General features: G+C 44.8%; 3 protein-coding genes across 5 annotated transcripts in view; 2 read left to right on the forward strand and 1 right to left on the reverse strand.

Moving 5' to 3' along the window:
- The window catches only part of scamp1 (secretory carrier membrane protein 1), a 17,439-nt gene extending 6,830 nt beyond the window's left edge, over nucleotides 1-10,609 (reverse strand). Inside the window, exons 1-3 of one of the 2 annotated variants that reach the window (XM_027029995.2) lie at nucleotides 10,398-10,609; nucleotides 2,559-2,636; nucleotides 2,366-2,467 (exon numbers count right to left, since the gene is read on the reverse strand). In XM_027029995.2, the coding sequence (XP_026885796.1) occupies nucleotides 2,366-2,467; nucleotides 2,559-2,636; nucleotides 10,398-10,454 (237 nt within the window). In that variant the 5' untranslated portion in view covers nucleotides 10,455-10,609. The remainder of the gene's footprint in view (nucleotides 1-2,365; nucleotides 2,468-2,558; nucleotides 2,637-10,397) is intronic. The other variant, XM_027029996.2, reaches the window with a different exon arrangement.
- A 1,173-nt stretch (nucleotides 10,610-11,782) lies between these two features.
- On the forward strand, nucleotides 11,783-15,828 carry LOC113590049 (torsin-1A-like). 2 transcript variants are annotated; one of them, XM_027030008.2, is made up of 5 exons: nucleotides 11,783-12,699; nucleotides 13,282-13,547; nucleotides 13,685-13,860; nucleotides 14,518-14,645; nucleotides 14,935-15,828. In XM_027030008.2, exons 1-5 carry the CDS (start codon nucleotides 12,504-12,506, stop codon nucleotides 15,153-15,155), a joined length of 987 nt encoding a protein of 328 aa, XP_026885809.2. In that variant the 5' UTR covers nucleotides 11,783-12,503; the 3' UTR covers nucleotides 15,156-15,828. The 2 variants fall into 2 exon arrangements, with proteins under 2 accessions (XP_026885809.2, XP_026885807.2); XM_027030006.2 differs by having other exon boundaries at nucleotides 11,785-12,699; nucleotides 14,908-15,828.
- Nucleotides 15,829-18,464: 2,636 nt separating this feature from the next.
- On the forward strand, nucleotides 18,465-22,653 carry LOC118240644 (torsin-1A-like). The gene is made up of 6 exons (XM_035521716.1): nucleotides 18,465-18,494; nucleotides 18,684-18,756; nucleotides 19,015-19,280; nucleotides 19,418-19,593; nucleotides 20,280-20,407; nucleotides 20,841-22,653. Exons 1-6 carry the CDS (start codon nucleotides 18,465-18,467, stop codon nucleotides 21,086-21,088), a joined length of 921 nt encoding a protein of 306 aa, XP_035377609.1. The 3' UTR covers nucleotides 21,089-22,653.
- Nucleotides 22,654-23,567: the final 914 nt, after the last annotated feature.

Raw genomic sequence — 23,567 nt, forward strand, 5'->3', positions numbered from 1 at the left:
AATCAGACTGACTTTACTGTGTGTGTGTGTGTGTGTGTGTGTGCGTGCGCTCACAATTATGGCCCCCCCTTTTTTACCCAATTTGTCCAATCCTAACCCCCAGCAGGTTGCTACCCATACATCTCTCATGCCTAAGGGGCATACCAACATGTGCCAGTCAAGGGGGTGCGTGTGTAACACATGCTGTCCAGCACATCATAGGAGAAAATAAATCTTTGCAGTGCTTTTAAACGCATTATAGCAGTGCAATAAAACTTGCATTTGTGCAGGCAGCCCTTTGTTGGCATGTATGCCCAGTGCTGAAACATGAACAGATCAAATAAACCAACCCACTAGAAAATAAACACCCCTATGTGGTGCTACTGCACTTGTGCACCTGTGTAGCATGTTGTCTGTTGCACTGTTGTTTTTATGTTGCACCATGGTCCTGGAGGAACATTGTCTCGTTTTTGTTGTGTACTTGTATCTAGCTGAAATGACCATAAAACCTCTTGAACTTGAACTTACTGGAGTATGTGTGCGTGCATGTGCAGAGCGTGCATGCTTACAGAGCATGTGTGCATGCATAAGAGTGCATGCATGCGTGCATGTGCAGAGTGTGCATGCATGTGTGCAGAGCACGCATGTGCAGAGCGTGCATGCATGTGTGTGCGTGCGTGCATCTCAGCTGAGGGCTGTAGGCATGCTCTGAGAATGGCCAAGCGCAGTCTGCGTCCGACAATTGCTACCTCCACGTCCAGTCATTATCACGCTCTTTAAAGGCAATTCGATTTGACAGCATGTCAGCTTTCTGTGTCTTAGATAAATAAATAAATAGATAGATAAGCAACCAGCCCCCACATTTTCCATCAGTGCCGAGTACGACCACCCCCCTCCAACCGCACCACCCCGGGGACCATTAGTCCGGTGAGATCGGTGCTGTGATCGCGATCGACTGTCATGAGGAACAGTGAGGGATGACGCAGCCTGCTGTCCCCAGTGAGGAAACTGTCTGAAGATGTTTGCTCTGTCACACACACCATGTTGGTTTGGCACGAGATGGGAGTCTGCTGCTTCTGTGGACGGTGTCTGTGTGTGTTTGTGTGTGCGTCGCTCGTGGTGTGTGTATAATGTACAACGTGTGCATGTTATGCATGAATTTGTTTAATCTGTGTGCATATATCCATGTTTGCAGGCTAGCAGTGTAGCTTTTAAACTGGTGTTTTAATACAGCGTGTAGTAGATACAGTGTTTAATCCCATTACCACTGAGGAGGGAGCTGTTCCTAGTAACGTTATTGGTGATTAGGAGTAGTAATAGAATTAGTGTGTGGGGGTGTGTAAATACACACCCAAAAACACACCCAGACTATAGACAAAGAGACTAGGACAACTGGATTCAGGTGTTCAGTCCCATTGCCTCAGGTGTACAAGATCGAGCACCCAGACACACTTGCTCAGTCACAAACATTTGTAGAGAGCCCACTGGATTTAAACACTGAACTCCAATAGGTCCCACCATAGCCGGTCGGTTTCTTCCCTGCACAAACACCTGTGAGTGCTATTACTGCAAACTGGGAGCGTTGGGGGAAGACCCTTCCCTGTCCTGACATGACTGTCCCCCAGTGCACAGAGAGAGGTCAATAAAGACACGGCTTGCTGAGTTTGGTGTGAGAGAACATGACTGGCCCACACAGAGCACAGACCTCCGCCCCATCTAACACCGTCTGGAATGAAATAAGACAGAGATGCTTCTGCATGGATGGGACGCTGCAAAATTATGTAGAAACCCGTCCCAGCAGAGTGGAAGCGTTTACAGCTGTAAAGGACCGACACCATACGAATGCCTATGGATTAGTATGGGACACCATAAAGCCTTCTGTAGGTATCCCAATACTTATGTCCATATCGTGTATGATCACCCACTGGAAGGGTGGGATAGGAATATACATATTGTACCTGTGTGTGTGTGTGTGTCTGTGGGCCCTGTGTGTGTCTGTGGGCCCTGTGTGTGTGAGTGTGTGTGTGTGTGTGTGTGAGAGTGTGTGTGAGTGTGAGTGTGTGTGTGAGTGTGTGTGTGTGAGAGAGAGTGTGTGTGTGCGTGAGTGTGCGCGTGTGTGTGTGTGTGTGTGAGTGTGAGTGTGTGTGTGTGTGAGAGAGTGTGTGTGAGTGTGTGAGTGTGAGTGTGTGTGTGAGTGTGTGTGTGTGAGAGAGAGAGTGTGTGTGTGCGTGAGTGTGTGCGTGTGTGTGTGTGTGCGTGTGTATATATGTGTGTGTGTGTGTGTGTGTGTGTGTATATGTGTGTGTGTGTATATGTGTGTATATGTGTGTGTGTGTGTATATATGTGTGTGTGTGTGTGTGTGTGTGTGTGTGTGTGTGTGTGTACCTGCGTTTGCTGGGGCTGGGAGTAGGCTGGCGGCTCCTCGGTGGGCTTCATGATGGCCGGCTGCGTGTTGGTGGTCGGGGGGACGGTTTTGGGCCCGGCCGCCTGCAGCAACACAACGACAGCACAACAGAAGGAGACGTCTGAGTGAGCCCTGCGGGACGCCGGCCCAGTAATGACAAGTCCAGGCACTCACAGGCTTGGTATGTGTGAAAGGGTTATACTCCTCCAGGCCAGGGGGGGCGCTCCGCGTTACTTGTGTCACTGACGGGTCCTAAGGAGAACGCAGAAGCAGAAATCAGGCAGAGCGGCCACCTTCCAGCCGCGGCCCACGAAAACGGGCCGAGACGCAGCAGCGAAGGTGCAGGATGAAGCCGGAACCTTCTAAAGAAAACCCAGGGCTACGGAAATGCGGAAAACAGGAAAGCGTGCCATGGAAGAGCCGACCTACGGCTCCGAACCCTAAAGCCAGAGGGGGGAGTCTCTCAGATCACCCGAGAGAACCTGGCAGACTGCTTCCCATCATGCAATGCTGTAAATGAGCACAAGAAGAACGCCCCGAATAAACAGGTCTGAGAAATCAGAGGAACGGTGAGGAGAATTTCAGCTTCCTGTCAAAAAGTTCAGGTATGCTTTCTTCTCACAACAGCACCGACCAGCAAGTTCTTCCTGGTGCACATCGGCTGGTCACGCCACGTCTTTTCCTTACCTGCAAAGGAATTTAGTGATGTACTGAAACCCACAGAAAACCCGTTTAAAGGAATTTAGTGATGTACTGAAACCCACAGAAAACTGACTCTTGAACAAGACTTTCTTCACATGCAATAAAACAGGCATGTTTACACAGAGCAGCCACAGCCGACGTATTTAAACGTGTGCCACGTGAACCAGGCCATCAACGTAAGCCGCATGACACGTCGTCTTACATTTATGCCGTTTGGCAGACACTCTTATCCAGAGTGACTTACAGAAGTGCTTTGTCATTTACTCACATCCTAGCCAGTAGAGTAGGATAGAGTCCAATATACCAATTAACAAGAATACCGTAGAAAAACTGTTGAAATACGGTCATAACAGAAACGACAAATATATGCTTTGTCATAATGTAATGGCTGCCTGAGGCAGAGCTTGGCTCCAGTGCAACTATTTAGAAAGGTGTAGGCGGGGCTTTGCCGGGCGGGGGAGGGGCCTCGTGTCACGCCAAGTTTCATGGCATACGCAAGTTACACGCCAGGCTGTGCTACAAACAAAAGGTGAAGGAAAAACATCTCCCTCGTAATTGAACAAATCCTGCTTTCCTGCCAAGATGGTTTAGTCCGTTATTCTGTGTCGAGAGCAGTGCAGATGAGGGTGACATTTCCTCCACTGGTCCAATCACTGAGGCCGAACCTGGCCCCGCCCACTCCGCAGCAGTTCATTCACTGTTAAAGCCAGAACTCAGCGGTGGTACACGAGCCTGCGGACCGGTGGCCCGGGAAGCGTGATGCCAGCTGACATGACAGAGGTGGAGAGAGAGAGAGAGAGAGAGAGAGAGAGAGAGAGAGAGAGAGAGAAGTAGAAGGAGCCTGTCGCTCTGAGCAGAAAACAATATTTTGGTTCCAGTTTGATTCTTGAGCAGCAAGAGGCTAGTTGATGCAGGCGAAGCCTGTAATTTCCAGCTGGCAGGGATGAGATGATTCCAATAATTTTCACTGGCTATAAATAGGCAAAACCAAGATTCCAAGGATATTTGTGACCAATATATGTGTGAGGAAAGGGGAGGAGAGGGGAGTGGGAGGGGAGTGCACCTCTTTCTCCTCTCAGCAGCAAGCCTGTTTATCATGCTGTTCTAGGAAATGCGAGAGCTCCTAATCAGTACAAAAGGTCTCTAGGCCCATATCCAATAGGACGGTATGGCCCCGCCCCCTCAGAGGCGTGCGGGCACTGCGAGGAGGAGCCTCTACCGGGGCGTCTCTGGTTCACACGGGCAGAGGCTGGCAAACTGTCAGGAGTGTGATGCCATGAATATTTCAGACTGTACAGAAATTAATGTTTCATGGGCCAATCACACACACACACAGTTTTGTCAAACTCTTACATGCTCGCTGGGTCTATGCTTCATGTGTTCCAGGTCCGAGCCCGTTTACATACCGCACAGAAGGGGGCGGGGTGTGAAATGACGCTCATTAGAGCCAATGAGGTGTGCGTTTTCTAAACGTCTCCATCAGTACTGGGAGTGCCTGCAACACTCTGAAGCGCCGCAGAACGAGTTCACAAGTGCGTGTGTCCGAGGCGGTCGCCTCGAAGCGAGGCAGATGGCGCAGCCATCGGGCCCCTGCAGTTTGTGCCCATGGCCCGTTTCTAAAGATGGATCTGAGAGCACGGCCTGGATCGGCGGTGCTGCTCCTCCCGAGGGGAGAAGCAATCCATCGCCAGACGCGGTTTATCGCGATACAGAACTGATAAGGTAGCGGTGCTTTCCCCACTTTAGTTTATTTATCTTTATATCTCTCCATTTATACATGACGGAGCCACCTGAGGTACAAGAGGACATATGCATAGTGATACAACATAATTCACCAGGTTTATCAATTAGAGGTGCTTAATTGTCAGATTTACTTTTATGGCATTTAGCTGATACTTTTATCCAAACCTACTTACAATTATGACTGAATGTAACTTGAACCACTGAGGGTTAAGGGTCTTGCTCAGGGGCCCAACGTTGACAACTTGGTAGCAGTGGGGCTTGAACAGGCAACCTTCCGATTACTCATTAGGTACCTTAACCACTGAGCTTCTATTAATTATTAGTTACATGACAAGCTCTGTTCTTCTTCAGACTTTACTGTTTCTGGGAATGACAACATTAACAAAGTAAATTCTTGGGCAGAGAATTGTTGGCAAATGTTCTTGCTAAAACTCCTAATTTTCATACACTACACTTTTCTGCTGTGTAGCCCAGAGACAGGGCAGGAGTCCCTCTACAACTTCACGTGATTGGCCAGCAGAGCGTGCGCACTCCTAGCCCCGCCCCCCACCACTGTGTGAGCTCCAGGCACAGTGTTGGTGCAGAGGTGGGGGTCCATCAGTCACCCATAGGCAACCAGGAGGGTGACGAAGCATCAAGAGGTAAAGCAGCACTGAAGCAAGTGTAAGAGTCTCATAAGGCTACACAGGTAGCGAGGGCGTAAGGCCGGGCCAGCACAGGTAACGAGGGCGTAAGGCCGGGCCAGCACAGGTAACGAGGGCGTAAGGCCGGGCCAGCACAGGTAGCGAGGGCGTAAGGCCGGGCCAGCACAGGTAACGAGGGCGTAAGGCCGGGCCAGCACAGGTAACGAGGGCGTAAAGCCGGGCCAGCAAAGGTAGCGAGGGCGTAAGGCCGGGCCAGCACAGGTAGCGAGGGCGTAAGGCCGGGCCAGCACAGGTAGCGAGGGCGTAAGGTTGGGCCAGCACAGGTAGCGAGGGCGTAAGGCCGGGCCAGCACAGGTAGCGAGGGCGTAAGGCTCAATGCCATAAAAGTAAATCTGACAATTAAGCACCTCTAATTGATAAACCTGGTGAATTATGTTGTATCACTATGCATATGTCCTCTTGTACCTCAGGGGGCTCCGTCATGTATAAATGGAGAGATATGCCAGGTAGCGAGGGTGTAAGGCTGGGCCAGCACAGGTACCGAAAGCGTCCATGTAGAGTTTCCTGAGGAACAGAGGGATTTGTGGGGCTGTTTGCATCATCAGATAAGTGGGAGAAGTTTCAGTCTGCTCAGAGCATCCTCACCGAGTGGCTCACAAGCCATAGCACACGAGCTACAGCGAGCCCTGAGCTGTAACGCATACACGTCGTGCATCTCGCTCTAAGCTCCAACAGCTCAGATTCTGCTCGAGGGAGAGAGGGATCCAAACCCAGTCCTGGATGGATTTCCGAACGACTGCTGAGCCGCTCTGGTCGTGACCCGCGCGACCTCCAGGACTGGCGTCTGAATAACAGCGCCGAGGGTGGATTTTGCGGCTGAAACATTGAGGTCTGAGCTGCTCACAACTTGCTGCAAAATGACCCACTTAAACGGTGACCAAGTGACTTACTGACCAACGTTTAAAACTACAGCAGACTTTTAGCAAAATCGATTCAAAAATAATTTAATATTAAACTGAAGGGGAAAAAAAGCCCCCCAAAAAAAATGAAAGACAGGGAAAAAACTAAAATAAAAACTAGGGGAAACACACATCTCTTTGTAATCGACTACAAACGAGACCCGACTTGCTGAGAAGGCTGCACCTTCAGAGTGCCCTAAACCACAAATGGTTCTGATTATAAACCTCGAATCCCAGAGCGTTTCTATTAGCTCTGACGAACAAAGGGGTTACTGACTGTAACTGTATCCACGGCAACAAAAGCAATGACTCGAAGAATAATACCATGTGCAGGTACGCATGTGTATAAAACTACACTACGCATGTACATTAATCTTTATTACATACATTTTATTGAACGGATTTTATTACATGTATTAAATTACAATCCATGGCAATAAAGCAATGCGGATTTGAATACGAGAGAGCGGGGTAATCAAAATTACAGCGACGAACACAAGGTTTCAGAGAAACGGCACGTTTCGGAAGGAGGTCCTTCATCAGCTGTGCAATCAGTGTTCTTCTGAACTTCTAGCAGCTGAGTCCAGTTTATGCTCAAAACTGTAGATGTTCAGATCACATCCATTCCACTGAGATTTAAAGTCCATCCGTGTGTACACCTACGTTTGCAGTAATGAGTTCCTTAACAGTGTCTGTAATGTTGCTTTACCATTAGAGATTTTATTCCATCCTACCTTCCCATTCCTCTGTTCACAACTCTCTCTCTCTCTCTCTCTCTCTCTCTCTCTCTCTCTCTCTCTCTCTCTCTCTCTCTCTCTCTCTCTCTCTCTCTCTCTCTCTCTCTCTCTCTCTCTCTCTCTCTCTCTCTCTCTCTCTCTCTCTCTCTCTCTCTCTCTCTCCAGTAGGACCTAGGTGCCAAAACTGAAACCAAAACTACTTTTTTTTTTTTTTTTTTTTAAACATATCCTATAGTTCCCAACCTACCTACCTGCACCCCCTCCCTCCCTCCCTCCCTCCCTCCCTCCGTGTGACCGCACAAGTCCTGTTTACGCCGCGGTTTCCACGCGGCAACGGACAGCAGCGACGAGTGGCGCTGCTCACCGGCGCTTTTGCTTCGCTGTTAAAATGGAGGCGGCCGGCAACGGCAGAAAAGGGCTGTGCTCTCCGCACGAATATCGGAGATTTGCTTTTTTACGCTCCTATCAATAGCATCACCACATCGGTGCGGAACGAACGCAGGTCGCGTTTGCCCGCGTGGATGTGGGACCCAACTCCGGTCCCACGACGGCGCGCGCCCTACGGATCAAGCAGCAACTGCGCGGAGGGCGCGCCAACGCGCGCGGCTTCTCTGAGCGCCGACAGTCACGGCGGGGAAACACGGACGCCCGGCGCGCTTACCGCCGCCCCGTCACTGAGGAAACGGAGCGAAACAAACTGACCCACACGCAGTTACACAAACGTGTTAGGACACTGATTTGGCAGCGTGGGACTCGATATGTCTGAAGAGCCCAGAGCAGAAAGCACACAATGCTTCATGAATTATTGACACATCTGCTCCGTCAGGAAGACAAACCGTCACTCCAGTGTTGGGTTACTTAAAAACGCCACGCGGGAATTCCATTACAACACATTAGCCGCCAAGACCAGCCTCGTTTTCTTAACTGACCAGACTTAGTCAGGCTGCAGAAAATACCGATTTTAAACAAAAAGCCGGGGCATTTTTCGTATCGTTTTGTAAAAAACAAAAAGTTTCTGTGAGGGGCTCTTGATACAATGGGCATCCAGTTCACACTTCCAGCACGCTTCCTGTGCAGTCAGCTGAGGTTCTGTGTGTGTGTGTGTGTGTGTGTGTGTGTGTGTGTGTGTGTGTGTGTGTGTGTGTGTGCACGCACACACACAGTATGTCACACTTATGTTAGAGTGTGTAAACCCTGCGTTTCAGATGCCCCTTGTCCAGCATACCGGGGCTGTTTAAGGACAGTGGCTGGCTGGCAGGCAGGCGGGAGACTCAGCAGTGTAGCGTGGGAGACTTGATGGTGGCAGGCGAAGACAGGCCGTGATTAAAGGGACGCGCGACGGGATGTGCCATTTTATTTTTGAGAGAAAGCGAGGGAGGGAGGGGATGAGAGACAAGGAAAGAAAGGAGAGACAGAAAGAGAGCAATGCTGGATAAAGTAAATTGGCTGAAATGAGAAAAGCCCCTTGCAGATGGCCCCCTGCCCCACGGCTCCGAAACCACCTGCTCTCAGCGCCTGCGCACCTGGGCGAGGCTGAACCCCGGCCACCTGCACAGGCTCAGAGGCAGCGAGCCAGCGCGCCTCACCCCTGAACCCGCAAGCGGCGTGCGAGCAGAACAGATGTCACCGGCTAATTTACAGCGCAGCGTGAGGTCCGTGGACTTCGTACCTGAGCGTTAAGGGGAGCGCGAGCGCGAGACGCTTCTCTGGCAGGAATTCCAGGAAAGCTGCAAGGAGGTGCAACGCTGCTGCACTGAAGTGGCAAAGATTCTTCTCAAATAATTCATCTCCCCTAATAATGCATTAAGAGTGAATTACTTAACAGTATCCTCTCTCTCTCTCTCTCTCTCTCAATGGATTATCTGTCAAGCTTTACTTGGTGCTACACCTGGTTGCTATGGTGCACAGTAAAGTAACATGGTAGCTTCTTAACTTCAAACCTACACATTCGCATAGGTCAGAGCTGAGGTGTGGATCACCTATAATGCCTCAACACGGTATATAGCCATTATGGTATATGACCATTACTGGTAGCTTTATTTGGGGTTCAGCCTTCATGAACGGACAAGATGCTGTGATGCTGCTGGACATCTTAGGGAAAGGCATTACAGCTAAAAGATTATTATTGCTCGTGTACGTGCATTAAGAAATGGGACTGCAATTTATCATGTTTGCACATTAACAAATGGCTAAAGAAATTGGTTTTTAAAATTAATTAATTAAAAACCCAAAAACTATTCTATCAGCAGTATGAATCACTGACTGTCTCAGCTGTGTCTTGGACATGGCAGAGACAAAACTGGATTTTAATAAGAGAAAGGCCTATATTCGTAATATCAGACGTCAAGACGTGGCATGTTAGCTAAAGTTGAAGAGGTTAATATCACATCCGTCTGAAAGCATGAGCGCTTGGTTTTGTGACAAGCCAGAGTCAATAATATCCAAGCATGTTGAGTCGAAGAGGAGTCGAGTATAACCCAGCTGGACATCTTGTGCTTGAAGCTTGTGTTGCACCATGACATGACAGCCAGTTTCCAGAACAGCAAAGAAACTCCAGAGACACCACAACATGTGCATAAAAAACAGGCGAGCAAATGATACGAAACAAAACGTCCTAATGGACAAACCCGACGGACTACATGACTTTCACAGATGAGCTGGATGTTCTTGAGTCGCCTCAGATCAGCCGGTCCTCAGTAAACATGACCAGCGTGACCTGCAACGCCTAGCACAGTTAGCTACACAGCTAGCGTTTTATTCCAAATCATCGATTAAAGAAGCGTTAGCTAGCCAAGAAATAACGTCTATATTTGTGCGGGTATGGGACGCTTCCAATAATTTGAGCATGAACCATTAATCTGGTTCGTCCATTTGGACAGGACTAAGAGAACATGGTTAATACATATACATACACACACACACACACACACACACACACACACACACACACACACACACACACACACACACACACACACATATATATATATATATATATATATATATATATATATAGCTAACTAACTAAAAAGCAGAGTTAACAGTTTGGTTCCTACGGGAGGTGTTGAAGATAACAGATTAAGAGCAGCTATCTAGGAGCCCCGCACATAATGATTAGAGAGGCAGAAAGCCAGCTAGATACCCTAGCGTGGGGCATCTCAGGGTAGCCACACAGGCTGCAGCTAGCATGGCTACGCGGGGCTGGCGAACTGACATTTTCAGCTTTACCTGAAAAGGGTTGCTGAAGTCGGGATCCGCGAAGGGATTGCTGTCAAAATCCGACATCTCGAGAACCACGAGTTGTCTTCACTCTTTAGCAAACACAACAACAACAACAACAACAACAAAAAAAAACCCGAGAGAAAAACCCGAGAGGAAAACCTGATCGCAAGCACAAAGCTCTCTTCTGCACTACGGCCGCGGCTCGACGGTCTCCGACTGCAAAATGGCAGGAGCGGAAGTGACGTGGGAAACGCACGTTTCTATAATAATTATTGGGTTATGGGCCGTGAAACGTTTAGAAACGCAAACGTTAAACTCGATTCATATTCTGAATCATTTATTGATACCAGTCGAAGCAAAGTAAAAGTGCAGGCCAATGCAACTGAAATCTGTTACATTTCTATGTTTAATATTAGCCTAGGACAGGTTTTGAAAGCTTTTTTTATTCCGAGTGCTTGAAGATTATAAATTGTGTGCTTATTTTATACTTGTGAAAATGTAGCAGTAACGCATTTAAATGATTGTAAAGGTAGCCCACATTTTAGTGTTTAAAGGGTACCTCCTCTGATTTTGCTAAATTTCTTCATCATTCAGTAGTTTAGATGTAATTAACAAGTAATGAACAAGTAATTAAGAGTGTTTTGCTGAGAAATGTGCCTTTACAGAGAAATTTAGCATTTAAGTACTGAGCCAAAATTGTTCATAATTGCAGTACTGGGAACCAGCCCTCGAGACGTCTACACCATTATATCCGCTATCCAAAACGACCAGTGAACGTTCATGTGTCTTCAAAGTTTCTATATGTCACGCTGGCAATGGTAAAATAGTGCTACATTTGGGGGGAAAATATGTTTTTTTTTGTACTGTTTTTTAATTTTATTGTGTAGTTTGAGTAAGAGGGAGTGTGATACACGGTGTCACCGAAAATGTGTTATGACAGATCACACTCGTGTAAAAATAAATAGACAAAATACAGTACAGGACGTCATTTTGGAAACAGACCTCCTCGAATTCTTCCGCATATTCTGTCAAGTTCCAACATGGGTAATGTAATTATAAAATGTTAAAGCTGCTGAAGGCATTAGCTGTGCCGAAATGATGTAAGAACAGAAGTGCTGTACTTGCGCGAATGAATCTGTTCTGACTCGCTAGCTAAATGTTAAGTTTCTCTAGAAATGCGCGTTTCACAACTAAACACTCTTAATGACGTTGTTTGCGTCTAAACCCTTGAACGATTAAACAATTTTATAAAACCAGAGTTCCCCTAGGAGCAAAAAACGCAAATGAGATATTGCTCCCATCTACAGTACTAAATTGGTCATTACATTTTGGAGGTGGCGCTCATTTGTTACGAAGTTCCGTTTCCTGTGGCCGTAGAATAGTTCTGTAGAACATTTTTATATTCCCAGCGCACGAAAGTATCGTTTTTATTAAACGTACAGTCCTGTACGTCTCCATGCCAGAAAAATGGCCTACATGTTTGTTTAATTCTGCTTTGGCAGCAGGCCATGGTCTGGGTCTATGGGCATAAACAGTGAAAGACGCGCCTGGACAGCCCAAATCACGATGCATCTTTTTGTTTTTATCGGCAAATAAGTGACCAGGGGCTAAAGTGCACTGTGATTGCAATCACTATCAAAGGACTTGCGACGGCTTGGCTGCAGAAAAGCATCGACGCTGTAATCGTAATGGGAGAAAGGTCTTGGCAGGATGTTTTGGTTTGGCGCATGGCGTAATAACTTCACTTATGAGGTCATAATACATCACAATGCCTTTGATGAATGTTGAGCATTTTTGAAAATCTTTCGCGGTGGGACCATGCTTGCGTTAGAGTACGATAACCGAGACGGACGATAACCGAGACGGACAATAACCGAGACATGCGCGCTATGGTTCATGTACTGCGCTTCCGGTAACTCATTTGAAAATCGGGGACTCTTGGCAAAATCGTTTGATATAGGTAGGAGATTTACGATACTTTGGCGCCACAGGAGTTCATGGAGACGCCGGCACAACTCGATTGGAAGCTGAAGTTTATTGTGAATCGCCCGCCTCATTTTTAAACTCCACTGGTGATCTGGCTCTCCGTTTATCCGACTCGCAGCATCCACAATGCGTTTGCCGTGCTCAGCCCCGCTCCTGTGCATGGGATGTCATCTGATCGCGGTGGCGGCGATAGAGCCGGTGTCGACCGGCCTAGCGTTGGGAATTGCAGCCGCCGTCACCGGTTTCTTAGCGCGGTATCAAAATGTGCTGTATTACTTCCAAGAATGTTGCCGACCCGAGTGGATTTCCTACAACAAAACAGGTCTGTAGACTAGCCTACGTGTCGGCCTTAATCCATTTTGGTTTCGCTAACCACTGCGTATTTTAACGTTACATGTTTACCCAAACGTCGGAACATTTTACTTGCGGTTAGATCAGCTAAGCGCTGCTGGCGTTGAAGAATGTTTAGGGCTAAAGTGATCGGGGTTAGATGGCATGATTTGGGTATTTATGGTCTAATGAAGGTTCTGGATTAAGAGAGCTTGTGGCTTGAATTTATTGGGCATTCCGGGCACACGAACTGGACATTTAAACAATTCATATAACTGTTGTTCAACTCTGAAGGATACATTTTGTGAAAGCGAAGGTATTACGTGGATTTGCCTGTTATTAAGGCCTCTTGTTATGTGTATGTGAATATGCATTATTACACCGTTCATAACAAAATGCGAACAATTTAGCGCCTCGCATGACAATCTCAAGATTTCCAGCGAATCATTGGTGCCCTAAAATCAGTTTTCTGTCTTATCCATTTATTGTCTTCAGCGCGACTTGTTTGTGCAGAAATTCTATGTGCTTGTCCCACGCGACCTGTTTGTGCAGTAATTCTCTGCTTCTCTTGCAGGTCTCCAGGAGGACCTGGAGGAAAAGCTGTTCGGCCAGCACGTGGCTTCGCGGGTCATCCTCAAAGCAGTGACTGGGTTTATGAACAGCGAGAACCCCAAGAAACCGCTAGTTCTATCCCTGCACGGCTGGACTGGCACGGGGAAAAACTTTGTGAGTCAACTGATTGCGGAGAATATTTACCAGAAAGGAATGGCCAGTGGGTTCGTGCATCTCTTCACAGCTACGGCACACTTTCCCCATGAGGTGCATTTAGAAACATACAAGGTAGGCGGTGGCATCAAAGTTAATCCTCAAACTGCTTTGTCAAAAAGAATTCATTGCCACACATAAAACTCATAACTGTTCTGCTTTCTGTGAGTGCAGATGCTAATGCCCCTGTCTACGTGCGCTGTCTTTCTCAGGCACAATTGCAGCAATGGATAAAAGGCAATGTGACAAATTGCCCACGTTCCATGTTCATATTTGATGAGATGGATAAGATGCACCCCGGCCTGATTGATGGCATAAAACCATATCTGGACTTCTATGAGAGACTGGACGGAGTGTCCTACAGACAGGCCATCTTCATCTTCCTCAGGTGTGTAGTGTCACTGGGAAATACATTAATGCAGGGTAGGTTAAATTAGGAAACATTCCAGACCTGTGTTGACATTGAGATTAGTGGTATGCTGTACTGTCATTTGCATGTTGTTTGTTTTTCAGAAAAATCTTGAATATTTTATATTGGCATTTAGAAGGATAAGAGGGTTTCACATGTGCAGTTGTATGATCAGGTGTTTCCTAACCTGTTCCTCATGCTAATCTGTACAGCATATCTGTTTATAACTGAGTGGTCCTTCATGTTCAGCATTTCCATTTAAAGTCCCACCCCTTTATACACACACACACACACACACTCTCAAAGATATCGATCTACACTCTTGGAACTGTAGAACCCCATGGAATGAATGTTTAGGGGGCAGTGGTAGCTCAATGGTTACGGTACTTGACTAGTGATCAGGTTGCAGCTTCTAGCCCCACAACCGCCAAGTTGCAAGGCCATATGACTGTTTCACTCATAATTCTAAGTCACTTTGGATAAAAGGATTGGCTAAATGCCATAATTATGTGTGTTTGGGCATTGCCTTTCTGCTGGACTAGGAATGAGGTCATCAGCCTTATAAATCACCAACAGGAGGGGGCAGGCTGTGTCTCAGTTTTCTTACTCTGTGTGTTCGTGCGTGTTTCACCATAGTAATGCCGGAGGAGAGAAGATTGTGCAGGTGGCTCTGGATTTCTGGACGTCGGGAAGAGAACGAGAGGAGATCGAGCTGAAGGATCTGGAGATGGCTCTGTCCCTTTCTGTCTTCAACAACAAGAACAGTGAGTATCAGGCACATGTAATGGTCAGTAAGGACAGTGAGTAGCAGGCGTGTGTAACGGTCATCAGCCCCTTCTCCATCTCCAAAGAAACTTGTCTCTTGAGAGATGTTTACTCTTACAGGATTGTGTTTGGATGACCTTTTGGAAGAGTTGGAAATATTCAGCATACAAAATTCCTGTAAATACTCACACTCTTTCCTTCCTCCTTCTGTTACTCCATTTTCTCCGTTTATTGCTCCTTTATCTCTCTCTCGCTCTGTAGGTGGTTTCTGGCACACCAGTTTAATAGATAAGAACTTGGTGGACTTCTTTGTGCCTTTCCTGCCGCTGGAGTTCAAGCACGTGGTTCAGTGTGGCCTGGCAGAGATGGCTGCCAAAGGCCTCACCCCCGACGCTGCCGTGGTGGACCACATGGCGCGGGACATGAACTACTTCCCCAAGGACGAGCGTGTCTTCTCCATGAAGGGCTGCAAGGCGATCTCCAGCCGGCTGGACTTCTACATCGACTGAGATGCGCCACTTTCCCCTAAAATGCAGCCCCCAAATATACTTCTAACACTGCTGCTGTCCTTGAGGGGTTGTGGACTATTTTGACGGAGTCACTTGTATTTAGATGGAGAGGAAGGAATAGCTTTCAAATCAGGTGAAAGGGCACAACGAGCCTTCTCTTTTAAAAGTGGATTCATGAAGGACTGTGCGTGCCTAACTCCTTCTTTTTAAGGAGGCTCCAGGTGCAGTAAGTAATTGCAGGTAGTGTGAAACAGTTAAAAATACATTAGTTATTTTTAATGACCTTGAGAAATGAATGGTCATGCAGAGATGATGACCAGATTTTCTTTTTGTTGCTGCTGTTAAACATTTCATCGATGTTAGCAGAATTTGTGTCTAAATAGAAAATACAACACAATGCCATATAGTGTCAAATATACATGCCAACTTGGGATGACCTTTTTAATTTTTTTAGAAATCTTTTTATAATTTTATGAACCAGGGCTCTGAGTCATCACCTCAACAGATACGTTGTCATGTGATTCCAACCAATGATCATTAAATGAAGATCAACCATGGACCAAATGATGGAGACTCACCTACATCACTTTTTGTTTTCTGGTAGCACTGCAAAAGAATCTAGTAAAAGTTGCCTGCATGGCGTTTTCCCATGCAGAGACGATGCTCAAATCACTGCAGAGTTTGTAATGATCGTTTTTTGTTGTATGAAAGTGATATATAACTGTCAAAAACAGGTTTTATGAAAATGCTTTTGATTCATTTAGGGTGGACTGGTGAAATCTACTCACACTAAACACTGATATATATGGGCAACTCCAAGCATTTAAATCAGATCTCCATTTAATCCCCAAAACATTTATGGACTTCCTGTAGATGTAACTGCCAACCTTTTTAAAGGAGTGGTTCACAAAAAATCCAATGTAAACAATTTTCTTTTTGTGTTTATGGATTAGTGAGGCCACGTTTACTATCCAATGTTTCCTTTGTTTGGGACTGGATTTATGAAGTTAATCTAAGCAATTCTCCCAAATCTGATGTGTCCTGTTAAGTAATGTCACACAGACTTAACATTGTGATTTAGGACACAGTCTGACTTTGTATGATTTTCTGTAAAAATACACAACTACACAGAAGAGGTGAAAGCTATAATCATATCAGTAATGGACATCTAGAATCAATTTTATTAAGTTCCTGGTATCTTACAAAATTATTTTAAAATGAAATCACAGTTTTATAATATCAATGGAAATAAATATAGGGAGTTTTGATTAAAATGATTTACACCACTTGCTAGCTACACTAGCCTAGTAGCCCCAGCCTCAAGCTAAGGAAGGAAACATCGGACACCAAACAAGTGCATTTGGTGTACAGTTGATAAAGCCCAAATTAAACTAGCAAGTAAAAAATTATTAAATTGTGTGAGCAGCACTGTGGGTTGGACTGACGAGGTCAACTGAAGTATGAAGAGACCAAGAATCGCAGCTGTAGAATAAAAGATTTAATTTATGCGCAGTTTGCTGGCTCATGCTTTGAAAATCATAGACTGAAAATTAATGTTTCTTGGGGTACATGAATAGAGAAACTACAGAAAACTATCATAATACACTAACATTAGAAATGGTTGCTTGACAACAGCTTCAGGCGAAACATTACATTTTTCTGATAACGGAACCAAAAAAGCAGGTAGTCCTTTTGGTGTCATCACATACTCATGGAAATTCTGCTGAGAAGCTCATCAAAAAGGGGTCGTAACAGGAGATGTAAATGTGCTGGTAGATGTACCACAAAGGACAGATGGGGGTGTTGGACTTTCCATTGAATACTGTGGCTGCCCTTGTGGATTTTCTGAGGAATATGATTTCTCTGATTTGGTCAGGTTGTTTAGCCACACTAGTTTCAGTAGAGCACTTTTTACGAGTGTTGGTGTGTGTCACTAGTTTCACTATAACACGTCCTACTTGTGTTACTGTGGGTCACTAGTTTGTTGTAAAAACAAGTTAATTGCAAAAAGTCTTTCAGAGGGATGCAGCACTCTTAAAATTGCTATGATATTGTGGTATGATCACAAAACCATCAAGTGCTTTGTTGCAAATAGTCAACAGGGTCACAAGAAACATGTTGAGAAAAAAAGATGCAAATTAACTGTCAAAGATTTGAGAAGAATCAAACGTGAAGTGACCATGAACCCATTAAGCTCCAGTGCTATCATATTCCAGAACTGCAACCTACTTGGAGTGCCCAAAAATACAAGTTGTTCAGTACTCAGAGACATGGCCATGGTAAGGAAGGCTAAACCTGACCACCAGTGAACAAGACAAATAAGGTGAAATGTCAAAACTGGGCCAAGAAATATCTAAAGACAGATTTTTCAAAGGTTTTATGGACCAATAAGACAAGAGTGACTCTTGATGGATCAGCTGCATGGGCACAGAGCTCCACTTCGACTCAGACACCAGCAAGGTGGAGGTGGAGTATTGCTATGGACTGGTATTATTAAAGATGAACTAGGTGGACCTTTTCGGGTTGAAGATGGACTCAAAATCAACTCCCAAACCTATTGCCAGTTTTAGAGGGCTTTTTTTTTAAAAGCAGTGGTACAGGGAAAAGTCTGCATCTTTCAAAAAGACCATGATTTTATGCAGGACAATGTTCCAATGCATGCATCAAAGAAAAACAACTTTGTAGCCCGATCACTGTAGACTAGCCTACGTATTGAAAGCCTGTCGGCCTTTATCCTTTTAGATTTCGCTAACCACTGCGTATTTTAACGTTACATGTTTACCCAAACGTTGGAACATTTTACTTGCGGTTAGATCAGCTAAGCGCTGCTGGCGTTGAAGAATGTTTAGGGCTAAAGTGATCGGGGTTAGATGGCATGATTTGGGTATTTATGGTCTAATGAAGGTTCTGGATTAAGAGATGTTGTGGCTTGAATTTATTGGGCATTCCGGGCACACGAACTGGACATTTAAACAATTCATATAACTGTTGTTCAACTCTGAAACATTGATCCCACCCCGGTTCTTGTTTCTGCGCGTCGCAGGAAACTCGCGTCACTCTCTAGCGAGATCTTCAGGAAGTGCCGGTAGTTGAAGGCACTCACTGTTGTTTATATGGTTTCATTAAATGTAAACATACACCTGTGACTTAAGTTTAAAATGAAAGAAACGTTCTCAGCGTTGTTCCATTTTATACTGATATCGAGTGTTGTCGTGCATGCTTTTGAACCAATTTCTACAACCATTGTTGCCGGACTTGGCACATCCGCCTTAGGAAAGAAATTGTACAATTATTTATTTGAAACGTGTGATGACAACTGGATCGGTTTTAACGCAACCGGTGAGCGAATCCTCCAAGTCGGGGATTATGAATGCGAACACGTTGGTGTCGATTAGTGAGCTTTACGTCTGGGAGCCAGTGGCTGCACTTGCCTGAACTACTCAGTTTACTTTCGTTTCAGGTTCCTCTGGATTTCAGCTAGCTAACGCTCCCGATGCTGCACAGCCATTAAACTAAACAGCATTGTAGAGGTTTCGGTTCATCACTGCTTTATTTGTAGCTGCTGCTTCGCCTTTTAAGGATACATTTTGTGAAAGCGAAGGTATTAGGTGGATTTGCCTGTTATTAAGGCCTCTTGTTATGTGTATGTGAATATGCATTATTACACCGTTCATAACAAAATGCGAACAATTTAGCGCCTCGCATGACAATCTCAAGATTTCCAGCGAATCATTGGTGCCCTAAAATCAGTTTTCTGTCTTATCCATTTATTGTCTTCAGCGCGACTTGTTTGTGCAGAAATTTTATGTGCTTGTCCCACGCGACCTGTTTGTGCAGTAATTCTCTGCTTCTCTTGCAGGTCTCCAGGAGGACCTGGAGGAAAAGCTGTTCGGCCAGCACGTGGCTTCGCGGGTCATCCTCAAAGCAGTGACTGGGTTTATGAACAGCGAGAACCCCAAGAAACCGCTAGTTCTATCCCTGCACGGCTGGACTGGCACGGGGAAAATCTTTGTGAGTCAACTGATTGCGGAGAATATTTACCAGAAAGGAATGGCCAGTGGGTTCGTGCATCTCTTCGCAGCTACGGCACACTTTCCCCATGAGGTGCATTTAGAAACATACAAGGTAGGCGGTGCCATCAAAGTTAATCCTCAAACTGCTTTGTCAAAAAGAATTCATTGCCACACATAAAACTCATAACTGTTCTGCTTTCTGTGAGTGAAGATGCTAATGCCCCTGTCTACGTGCGCTGTCTTTCTCAGGCACAATTGCAGCAATGGATAAAAGGCAATGTGACAAATTGCCCACGTTCCATGTTCATATTTGATGAGATGGATAAGATGCACCCCGGCCTGATTGATGGCATAAAACCATATCTGGACTTCTATGAGAGACTGGACGGAGTGTCCTACAGACAGGCCATCTTCATCTTCCTCAGGTGTGTAGTGTCACTGGGAAATACATTAATGCAGGGTAGGTTAAATTAGGAAACATTCCAGACCTGTGTTGACATTGAGATTAGTGGTATGCTGTACTGTCATTTGCATGTTGTTTGTTTTTCAGAAAAATCTTGAATATTTTATATTGGCATTTAGAAGGATAAGAGGGTTTCACATGTGCAGTTGTATGATCAGGTGTTTCCTAACCTGTTCCTCATGCTAATCTGTACAGCATATCTGTTTATAACTGAGTGGTCCCTCATGTTCAGCATTTCCATTTAAAGTCCCACCCCTTTATACACACACACACACACACACACACACACACACACACTCTCAAAGGTATCGATCTACACTCTTGGAACTGTAGAACCCCATGGAATGAATGTTTAGGGGGGCAGTGATAGCTCAGTGGTTACGGTACTTGACTAGCGATCAGAAGGTTGCCGGTCCAAGCCCAACCAAGTTGTCACCATTGGGCCCCAGAGCAAGGTCCTTAACCCTCAGTTGCTCAAACTGTGTTCATTTGGGAAAAAATGTTGGCTAAATGCTGTAAATTTAGCATATATTTGGGTATCACCTTTCTACTGAACTAGGGATGAGGTCATCAGCCTTACAAATCACCAACACACTGGTAGTGTGTCTCAGTCTCTTACTCTGTGTGTTCGTGCGTGTTTCACCATAGTAATGCCGGAGGAGAGAAGATTGTGCAGGTGGCTCTGGATTTCTGGACGTCGGGAAGAGAACGAGAGGAGATCGAGCTGAAGGATCTGGAGATGGCTCTGTCCCTGTCTGTCTTCAACAACAAGAACAGTGAGTATCAGGCACATGTAATGGTCAGTAAGGACAGTGAGTAGCAGGCGTGTGTAACGGTCATCAGCCCCTTCTCCATCTCCAAAGGAACTTGTCTTATGAGAGAAATTCCTGTGATGTTGACTGTGGAAATTCTCTGGGTGTACTTTGTGTATAATGTGAAAGAGTTCAAAGTTAAAACTGTATCACAATAGAAGTGTACGATGCATGTGAATCTATAAGCGTCTTACACTCTTTCCTTTCCCCTTCTATTAAGCCATTTTTCTCCATTTATTGCTCATCTATCTATCTATCTATCTATCTATCTATCTATCTATCTATCTATCTATCTATCTATCTATCTATCTATCTATCTATCTATCTATCTATCTATCTATCTATCTATCTATCTATCTATCTATCTATCTATCTATCTATCTATCTATCTATCTATGTGGTCTCTGGCACTCCAATTTAATAGATAAGAACTTGGTGGACTTCTTTGTGCCTTTCCTGCCGCTGGAGTTCAAGCACGTGGTTCAGTGTGGCCTGGCAGAGATGGCTGCCAAAGGCCTCACCCCCGACGCTGCCGTGGTGGACCACATGGCGCGGGACATGAACTACTTCCCCAAGGACGAGCGTGTCTTCTCCCTGCACGGCTGCAAGGCCATCTCCAACCAGCTGGACTTCTACATCGACTGAGATGCGCCACTTTCCCCTAAAATGCAGCCCCCAAATATACTTCTAACACTACTGCTGTCCTCGAGGGGTTGTGGACTATTTTGACGGAGTCACTTGTGTTTATATGGAGTGGCAGGAATAGCTTTCAAATCAGGTGAAAGGGCACAACGAGCCTTCTCTTTTAAAAGTGGATTCACTGGGCGTGCCTAACTCCTTGTTTTTAAGGAGGATCTTTACTTTTTATAAATCTTTATATAATTTTATGAACCAGGGTTCTGAGTCATCACCTCAGCAGATACATTGTTATGTGATTTCAACCAATGATCATTAAATGAAGATCAACCATGGACCAAATGATGGAAACTCACTGACATTTGTTTTCTGGTAGCACTGCAAAAGAATCTAGTAAAAGTTGCCTGCATGGCATTTTCCCATGCAGAGGTGATGCTCAAATCACTGCAGTTTGTAATGATCATTTTTCTTTTATGAAAGTTGTCAAAAACTGGTTTTATGAAAATGATTTTAAATTATTTAGGGTGGACTCACACTACTCGTACTAAACACTGATTTATATGGGCAACTCCAAGCATTTAAGTCAAGTGTCCATTTAATCCCAAAAACATTTATGGTCTTCCTGTAAATTTAAGTGCCAAACTTTTTAAAGGACTGGTTCGCAAAAAAAAAAAAAAAAAAAAATCCAATTTGCACAATTTTCTTTTTGTGGATTAGTGAAGCCACGTTTACTGTCCAATTTGTTTGGGACTGGATTTATGAGGTTAATCTAAGCAATTCTCCCAAATCTGATGTGTCCTGTTAAGTAATGTTACACAGACTTAACATTGTGGTTTAGGACACAATCTGACTTTGTATGATTTTCTGTAAAAATGCACAACTACACAGAAGAGGTGAAAGCTATAATCTTAGCTGTAATGGACATGTAACAGGACTCACGCTCGTTCCATGCTGACAAACAGCACAGTGATAATGCAGCCAGTACATGTAGTTGTCTTACATTTTTCAGGGTGGCCATCTATAGAGGGAATTGCTAAATTAATGAATATGTGTGTATATATGTTTATTGTAATAAGGTAAAGGGAGTTTGAGTCCAAAGAGTACAACTACCTGTTTTATCCAGCTGTCGTAAGGGTGATGAGGGGATTTTCCAAGTAAAAAGGGGAGGACAAAATCCTCTGTGTTTGGATATGTTTTTTTATTTTAATAAGGACATTTTGGATAATGGGAAACTGTTTTAAATAAGCTTTTATTTTGAACAATAGGGAGGAAATGTTATGAACTTCATAATTTAAGTACCAGAAATGGTCTGGTCCATGGGACGAACAGTATATATAAGAAGTGGGTTTAGGCAGAGGTGTGGAGGTAGCCAGTAGATACGTGCTGATATACTGGTGCAATTGGAATGCACATGGAGTTACATTTATTTGTTTTGTTGTTGTTGTTGTTGACTGATTTTATTTCCTTCCTTTGGTAGTTTTCTTTGAAATGCTATTTATTCTTTGTCTGCTTATGGTATCATGTGCCTGTCACTGGACTTTTGGGAAAATAAATCACCATCATTTGCAAATCTACTACCTGTATTGCTCTGTTTGATCTCCCCGCACTGTCCTGTTACAGGAATCACTTTCTTTGAGTTCCTGGTATCTTACAAAATTATTTAAAAATTTAATTACAGTTTTATATCAATGGAAGGAAGTATATGGAGTTTTGATTGTAATGATTTACACTACTTGTTAGCTACACTAGCCTAGTAGCCCTAGCACCAAGCTAATAAAGGAAATGTTGGACACCAAACAGATGGATTTGGTGTACGGTTGATAAAGCCCAAATTAGCAGCACTGTGGGTTGGACTGACGAGGTCAACTGAAGCATGAAGAGACCAAGAGAAGAGACCAAGAATCGCAGCTGTAGAATAACAGTTTGTTGGCTCGTGCTTTGAAAATCAGTGATCGATGAGGATCACTAGTTTCACTATAACACATCCTACTAGTGTTGGTGTGGGTCACTAGTTTCACTATAACACATCCTACTAGTGTTGGTGTGGGTCACCAGTTTCACTATAACACATCCTACTTGTGTTGGTGTGGGTCACTAGTTTCACTTATGTAACTCATGATGTCATTTAATCCCAAATGTGTGTTCATTTTCTTACCTCCACTAAATATGTGAAGGTTACAGTCCAGCCACCTAAATCCTCTGCCCAGCTCCACTTATACTACATAACATGTATTGGCCTTAAATGGAGATTTATTGAAGATTCCATGCGGTCAGAACTTTACAGAGCACGGTTGCCAGCTCTCGCTAACCATGCATAATTGTTTTCTCTCTACTTCTCAGCCTTTTATTTTTATTTTCACCATTTGCTGGGTGATATTTATACTTTTTCATTCTTTCGTTTTACATCTTTGCTGGATTATTTGGGTTGTTACACAAATTAAAGGGAGTGAAAACATCAAAGGCCCAAAAATGGGCAGCGATGAAAGAA

This window comes from Electrophorus electricus, chromosome 22 (genome assembly GCF_013358815.1).
Source record: "Electrophorus electricus isolate fEleEle1 chromosome 22, fEleEle1.pri, whole genome shotgun sequence".
NCBI lineage: Eukaryota > Metazoa > Chordata > Actinopteri > Gymnotiformes > Gymnotidae > Electrophorus > Electrophorus electricus.